This window comes from Passer domesticus, chromosome 6, assembly GCF_036417665.1.
Source record: "Passer domesticus isolate bPasDom1 chromosome 6, bPasDom1.hap1, whole genome shotgun sequence".
NCBI lineage: Eukaryota > Metazoa > Chordata > Aves > Passeriformes > Passeridae > Passer > Passer domesticus.
Window position 1 is genome coordinate 15,527,544 of NC_087479.1, and position 8,172 is coordinate 15,535,715.

The following is an 8,172-nucleotide window of genomic DNA, read 5'->3' on the forward strand; positions in this document are numbered from 1 at the left end:
CCACTTGCTCTCATGGAAAGTGATTCACCTCTGATGACTGAGGCCAGCATGAATCAAAGAGCTGTTTGGTGAACACCCCCAGTACTGAGCTGTAAACAGCCTCCATTCATGTTCTTTAAGTTCTTATAAACATTCAGATTATGCAGAGTGATGGTCTATTGAATAACATGACAAAATGTATTCTTCCATTCCTATCTGCTAAATAAGGATGTATTTGAAGTGTGACTGTAGCCCACACATCATCGTGTCTGGGCTCCAGCAGTGAAGTCTAGCCTGGAGCTCTCAGCAGAGCTGCCACAGGTACTGCTAGCTTCCTAGCACTGGAGATGAAGCTGACTGGAAATAAACTACACAGATATCTACCCTGATTCTTGGACAACTTTTTGTAACCCAGAAAGATGCCACTGCAGCTTGATCTCTGCTGGTATATAGGTATCTCAGATATTTCTGTGTATTTCTATGTCCCCTGAGGACAGACCAATCCTATGAAGCAAATGGGTGTGTTGTATGAGACCAAATTTCATTGAAAGTTGTTATCTTTTGTGTGTTGATAGCTAATGAAATAGAGAATAATTAGATGGTTATGGTTATGGAGAAGAGCTTTGAGATCAATGCACATGTAAGTGAAATAGCTCTCTGATTTGCCCTCTCCCTTCAGCCACTTTGCCCCAGAGATTAGCACTCAACTCAGCACATGCCAGCACCAGAAATGGGGCTGCAAAATGGAGATTCCCACAGAACTTTGTTCAGGAGTGAAACAGCAATCTGGAGAGAGACAAGCTCTTTACATGCTACTAAAGGCACCTTCCTGAGAGGAACTGAAAACACAAAGGGATTTTTGGCATGGGCACCCTGTACATTGGCACAGATACAATTGTGCAAAGACAGTAGGGAGCTGCCTCATAGCTTTCACCTTTAGTAAAATCTGTCAGTTGATACTGATACCCATACAGTGCAATCTTTCATGTGCATTCATATATAGAGAGAGATTTTTGCAGTTGGCCTTTACAATTTACAGTTTTGTACCACTGGTGAACAAAGAGTGAAGTTTTACTTTGAACTTCTGACTAATGGTAATCCTCTCCAACAATACATACCAAAAAACCAATCTTTGCTCCTCTAACTATACCTGAAAAGAAGAATGATCCCCTATTCCTGTTTTGGAAGAAATAGGATATGTATTTCCCCAGACAATAATCCAGGGCAGCAAATCTCCAAGTGGAGACAGGTGTCTCCTGGCAGTGCTGAGTCGGGTATGGGAACCCCAGAAGAGTTGAATTTGAGATCCTGTCATGTCTCTGCTGCCAGCCCAAGGTCACCCCTTCCTGGCTTAATTGGATTTCCTTGGAACCCAGCCTTCCCAGATGCAGGACTGGATGCACTGGCACTCACAGACACATTGTTATGGAGGTAGTTAGTTAGAAATGGGTTTGCAACCTCAGATGGTCTTATGATATCAGGTTTTATTCTAAACTCTCATCCCTTTCAAGCATGAAGCACCTGGAAGTTTATGAAATGTGAATTGCACTGGAAGTTTTAAACTCTCTTGCAGCTTACTGTTCTGGACAAAACTTCTGTTCCCACATCAAAGTGATTTTATTCTTCTCAAAGCTTTATTAAGCCTATAATGAGCTGTGATAAAGTCATGTTTAAATTAATAGTCAGCTCTGGTTTTACTTGATTTTGTCTGAGTAGTCACAAACAGAGGTTTTCTGAAGTGTGTACAAATGGGACATGAGGTGAAGCCCTTTCCTAGTACTCTATCACATAATTGCCTTTCAAACAGTATGTCTGTGCCAAATTACACAGTAGCCAAAGCTGGCAAGGAGGGTTTTGTCAAATATACAAACTAAGTTTTGTAACTAGACATGATAAAGGGCCAAAAACTATGTTTCCTCTAACAAATTTTCTGAATGTACAACATAAAAATTGTGTTTGGATATGCACTGACCTTTATCCAGGACTCTGCAGAGGATTGGTACAAGCCAATATGACAAGCCAGTATGAAGTTCTTTGATAAATAAGATATATAATGTGATCAGAACCTCATCTGAAATTTTAGCTTGATGTGTGAAATACACTGTTAAACAGCTGTTTGATGCTTTCTTGATTTTAGGACTCGCACAAGTTAATGCATGCATGGTGGAGAGGTCATTGTGGACTCTGAGGCACCATTTCAGGCGTGTGCTAAGCTGTACACAGTTGCATGGCCAAGGTTTCATTCACTGATGTTTGGCATGAAGACCCAATTTGTTTGCTAAACAATGTATAGCAAATTATACTGTAAAACAATGCAAACCACTTATTAGTGAAAAGCCTCTTTCGCCTGCCACCAAGTGAGTATGTCACAGATATGACTGGTTCCCTACTCATTTCCTCACTAATTTGAAACATCCCTTTAACCAATCAAGAGCAACCCTGGAATGGAAATGCATAAATGCATGTCCATACTTATCATCTGAAAGGAGGCTTGGAGTATTACACTTTGGAAGATCATGCACAGTTTGGCATATTAGGTAGAAAATAGGATAAAAGGGTTCTCCTTGGTGTGCAAGAAACTTTGCATGCTTGGATCACAAGAGTGAACAAAAATTAGAGTAAAAAGGGTTAAGTGGCACAGAGCTAGTGGCACACAGAGAGCCAATGCCCTAATGCTAGAGGGTCCTTGAAAAATCACAACAAGCCAAAATGTCTTTGTATATCTAAATACATGGGCCAATTTAATCACAGTGACAAGTGCATACCACTCTGCCAAGCCTGTGATTTAAATGGTGTAACTGGGGCAAGTCTGACCCCAAATCCCTGCCTGTTGTTCATTTGAAAAAAAAAAAAAGAGAGAAGGAATTAAACAGTCTCCAAGCCTGAACTTTTGCATCTAACAATAGTCTTTTCATTGAGACTCAGGAAAATAAGTGCTCTGTTTTGCTAGCACTAACCCTGAGCAATTGATAAGGCAGAAGCAGAACCTTGATAAAATCTCCATTCCCCTATCTGCAGGCTCTGAAAAAATACTCTTCCATTGCATGCAAGTGCCAGTGGTGTGATATCCCTGGCAACCTGTCCAGCAGGGTCTGCAGAGAGATCTCACCATCAGAGGAGAGCCTCCAATCCACCCAGGTCTGTGCTGGGACACCAGCCTGGGGAGAGAAAGTGCAAATTTCAGGACAACTGAAGCAGCGCGTCTTAAAATCACTACTAGAAAATGCAAAAAAAAATAGATAAAAATGAGAGAAAGGCATTTTTTAACATAAAGAAAGAAGAGGAAGTCTAGACAGGGAAAGAAAATGGAACTGGAGAAGTGCAGAAACATAGGAGACCAAAAAAAGAAGGAGTAAATAGGAGAAAAACAGCAAGTAAAAGTGGCCAAAATGTTTTCATTTTTTAGCTATTGATAGGTTTGGAACTGAGAGAAAAGAAAAACAAAAGAATTTTTGAAAGCAACAGAGATGTTTTTCCTGACCTGAATAAAAAAAAAAAAAAAGCACTGCCATCAGATTCTCCATTCGTCCTGTCAGGGATGTGGCATGGTGAATGTGTGCTTTCAGTGTCACAGAAGACCCACATGACCTTGTTTCAGATGCAGACAGGCACTACATGTTGAGCACTGAAAAACAGTTTATCAAACCCCTTAGTCTCCTTAATTCTTAGTCTCCCCTTCCATTTCCTTCTCTAATAGCTGCAATCATGACTAATATTAACTCTTGCCAGGTAGAGAGGCACAAAATATCACAATCAGAAGTATTTTATTTGAGATTATAAGCAATCAAATTCACCTACCTGTAATCACTGTCCATAAAGCTTTCATTAATACTTTGCTGAAATTAAATATCGTTAACCATTTTTTAATAATTGCTATCTGTTTTGTTAAATGTTGTCAAGAATAGCACAGACTGACTGTTGTAATACATGTATCTGGTCCTCTTTTTGCCCTCAGCAACACCTTAAACTCAAGACACTCATGTCTGAAATATCTGTGTGGAAAGATAAAAGATAAAGAAAAAGATAAAGCTTTTTTCCTCCTACTATGTTTAAAGCATCCAGTTAAGCCACTTTTGAGAAGGGAGGTTGTGGGGGGAAGTTACAAGATGGAACGTGGTCTGTTACAGGACATAAGCTCAGGTCTCCCTTTTCAGAGTAACTGAACAATCCTAAATAAATGATTTTGCTCTGTGATGTACAGATGCTTGATAGATTTCTGCACTTGTTGAGAATTTCCTGAATTTTCTCACAATTAACACATGATCCTGGACTATGTTAGCAAACAGTAGGAGTGGCCACTAAGCAAAACAAGAAGGTGAAGGTGCTGGAAGCTCACAGCAGGCACCATGTTTCAGTCACTAGCTCATACACCTAGAACACAGACACCTCTGTCTGGGCTAGCAGACTAGCCTGCCCTTACTGACAGTGCAGGGAAGCACAAATGCCCTGGGCACAAAGCATCTGGCATATTTTGGGTATCCACTTTAAGCTGTTCTGAATCATGTTTAGAAGTGCCTGTGTTTCCTCACTGGCTGTGGAGATTGTCTGGGGTGGTCACCACAGGTGTGCATATCTGCACTGGTCAGTGAGCTGACTCCCAGTGACTGAACACAGCGGTGTTCTGATGACTGGTGAGGGACTTGGGTCCTTGGTGGACATGACTGGCCGTCATCCCAGTTTGAATGATATGACACTTGGAGGAGAAAGGTCATGACTGCTCCAAGGCAGAGCCCAACCCAGCACCCAGCCCAGCATCCCAGCTTGTTTTCCAGAGATGAAGGTGGCAGTGGAGGACATTCCTTCCAGCAGCCTTCATCTCATGCAACAGGGACACCTGTATCCATTAACAGACTAGCAGGGGGACACCAAAAGCACATCATGACACCTTAGGATCAGACATGTCACCTTCCAGGTGGACTATGATGCTTGACAAAATTAGCTGCTGCTTTGGCCTGTGTTTAGAAAGGGAAAAATAGACAGAAGTTCAGTATTAATATGTACCTTACATGTCCTCGCTTTTGATCTGTATTGACAAAGATGTTGATCTCTGTTCTTTCTTCTCTCCCTTCCCTGCCTGTACATCACCGAACCTGGGATCACCCAAGGAAACCAATGAGAAAAGAAGAGAACGGAACCAGTCGGTCGGAATATGCAATGACCTCCTCCCAAAACAACAAAACAGTTGATAACAATGCGGTCGTATAATCCCCGAAGCCCCGCCAAGCGCAGGAGGTGGTAAACTTTCAAAGCACACACACAGAGTATGCAAGGTGGGTGAAATGAGGCAACCGAGGGAGCTCTGTGGCCAAGGACTTCATTTCAGAAACAGCGCACGCATCAGTGATCCAGAAGAGAAAAACAGGCTGCTCTCCAGGCTTGCTGCTGCTCCAGGGAGGATAAACTCACCCACCTGGGCTGCCCAGAGAAAAGGCCTCTGGGCATAAGCACTGCATGCTGCATCCCATGAAAGCGATGTTGCGATGTCTCCCGCTTCTTCTTCCTCTCTTCCCCTACTTTAAAGTATGAATTGAGTGTCACAAAAAGCTTCTGGAGTAGGATCTTTTGAGGAGAGGGTGATCTGCCAGAGCAGCAGTAGTTTATCACAGGTGGGTCAGAGGGAGGTGTCTCCTTATAAATGGGAGGTGTCTCCCTCTAAATGGTGAGAGGTGTCACCTATGTGCTTCTCCGGCCTGTGCAGTTTGATACATTGATGCTTCATTCTTTTCATTCTTACTGTTTTGTTATTAAAAAGGGAACAAAGACTTCTGTTAAGCAATCAAGCAAAATTGGCCTGAACTTGTGACTTATCCCAAGAAATTTTTCTGTGGTCTGGTGACTATGCAGTTTTCATGGCTGAAGTTTCCAGGCAGGAGAAATCAAAATGTAAGATTTTAGCAATTAGCATTGCTATTGAAAGAGATGTAATTAAGATGTGCTTTAAACATTATTGCTTCATAATCAGCCTCCTTTTTTGCGCCACACTTTTATTTTATCTTTAGAAATGTTCCTTTGTGAAATTCCATGTTTTTCTGTGTTTGCATCACACTGATTCCCCAGGGAAACTCCTACAGGGAAGATGCTGTTTACGTCTTGGTGTGAGTGTTTGGGCAGGATTGTGTTGAAAGGACTAGCAGCCCTTTGAAATTCTCTTCATTCACTGGTTAGTGTTGTTCCCTCAAAGTGTTGAGTCTCCTGAACTGATGCACTGAGGACATTGCAGGTCTGGCTTGTAGGACCACTTTGGAGGGTCTGGTAGCTGATTGTGTGCTCAGTCCCTGCCTCTCCTGAGCCAAGGCTGACAGTGGTGCCAAGTTCAGTGTACAGTTCACTATACTTTCCATGACGTGGATTGCAGACTATTTGAGGCAAAGCTGAATCTACCCAAATTCATTTCACGTAGGATCTCAGGTCAGACTCAGTAAGTAGCCCTTAGGATAAAGGTGATGAGACTAGTTGAGATGCTGGTCTTTCCCTACCTCCTGAAAACTTTCCTTTGTGTCCTATCTCCATGTGTATGTCTCCATTTACCTCTGTGCTGAAAGTAGTGATGCAGTCAAAGACAAATTTACACCCTGGCATCTTGTCTGGACATAAAACTTTGGTACCACTCAGTCTCTGTGTCTGTGGGTAACTCCAGGCACCGATGCAGTCTCGCTCTGGGACCTGGCTGTCCCCAGCTGTGTTGTCCCTCAGTACTGCAGCACACCAATACTTTCAGTTTTATACAAGGATGTGCCTGAACTGCAGAAATCAGACCTGGATTTTGAGTGCATCCCGGCCTGTGGGTAATCTATTCCTGGGATGCAGAGTTTGGCATGATGGTAGAGGAAGACAACATTCTGCAGATCTTCCCAAAAAAAGCTCTGGAATATTCAAATCAGCAGTCTCAGCTCAGGCCCATCTGCAGTTTTCTATTACCTATCAAACAATAGGGTGTGTGTAAATATAAGTACCTTTTCAATTATAACATGAAATGCTGCTATATATTGCTCTTGAGAAATGTATGTAGTTATTAATTTAGCTTTTTAGTCTGTCATCACTATGTAGAAGTTTAACTGCATAAAAATATTTTTTAAAGTTAGACTTTCTTGGGAAGTGAATGCAATTGCAAAAGTTAAAGGAGGCAAGTAACTCTTTGCCCATGAGTATGATCATTCCCACCCACATTAATGTTGTGTGCTTCTGCAAGACACAGTGATATATTCTTCGATCCAAAGTGGGATTAAAATTGCAGAATTTACAATTTGAGTCTAGTGTCCCAAATGTTGATTGCCTAAAGCACTTAGCCCCTAAATACTATAATAAAAATATTACAAGTATATTTCTAGAATATTTTTAAGCTATAACATTTATTTTGGTGTAATTACCTATGTTTGCCTTTCTTTTTTTCTTTCAACTCCAGTTGTTTCAGCCTAAATGTGGAAATGTGGCATAGTTTAAGACTGGTTGCATGTTTATCTGAGAGTATAAAGTATGACTGCAGATAAGTTTAGCATAATATGGGCTCAGGATTAGCACTTTTCCCTAAAGGTTTCAATTTTATTTGTTTCCTAATACAGCTTTAAAGGCATGTTCTGTAAGGTCAAAATCACAAAAAGGATTTGTAGATCATTGTGTCCATCAAAGTATGTCTGTTTTTGCAAAAAAAAAAAAAAAAGAGTAAAATGAGATGGTCACTAAACTGTCTGATTTTCAGTGGTATCAGTGGTAAAATGTCCTCACTAGAGAAGATGCATGACACAACCCACAAGCAAACCCAGCCCAGGCCCCTGAAAACTCTGCAGGAGAACATAAACATTAAAAACTTCCTGGAGAGTGGAGAGGCATCGCAAGGCACAGCACATGCCTCTAGGAGCTGTTTCCAACTCTACCACTGATCTGCTGTTTACTAGCAAGTAATTTTGCCTCTCTGTGCCTCAGTTTACCCATCTGTATAATCACAGTAAAAGTAGGTACCAGCTCTGGGGCAGCATTTTGAGAGAAATACACGCAGCTTATTTGCTAGGTGGATACACACTATCATTATATGCAACATGCTGATAAATGTATTGGGCACATAATTGCCAGAATAGCTCTTGAGCAAGCATTCCTCACGTGCTTTTATAATGCATTGGCCACAGAACAGCAGCAGCAGACAGGCTGAGAGCTGCTCTTCTGCTTGCCCAGACCCTTTGCTCTCAGCCCTCACGTCGC

At 41.7% G+C, this 8,172-nt stretch overlaps 1 protein-coding gene across 3 annotated transcripts in view; it reads left to right on the forward strand.

The window, feature by feature from the left end:
* Window positions 1-7,644, forward strand: part of PRIMA1 (proline rich membrane anchor 1) — a 48,470-nt gene extending 40,826 nt beyond the window's left edge. For 2 of the 3 annotated variants that reach the window (XM_064423512.1, XM_064423511.1), the window contains one exon: window positions 5,085-7,644. In XM_064423512.1, coding sequence (XP_064279582.1) covers window positions 5,085-5,184 — 100 coding nt within the window. In that variant the 3' untranslated portion in view covers window positions 5,185-7,644. Of the gene's footprint in view, window positions 1-2,116; window positions 2,280-5,084 lie in introns of those variants that run through there. The other variant, XM_064423513.1, reaches the window with a different exon arrangement.
* The last annotated feature ends 528 nt before the right edge of the window (window positions 7,645-8,172 follow it).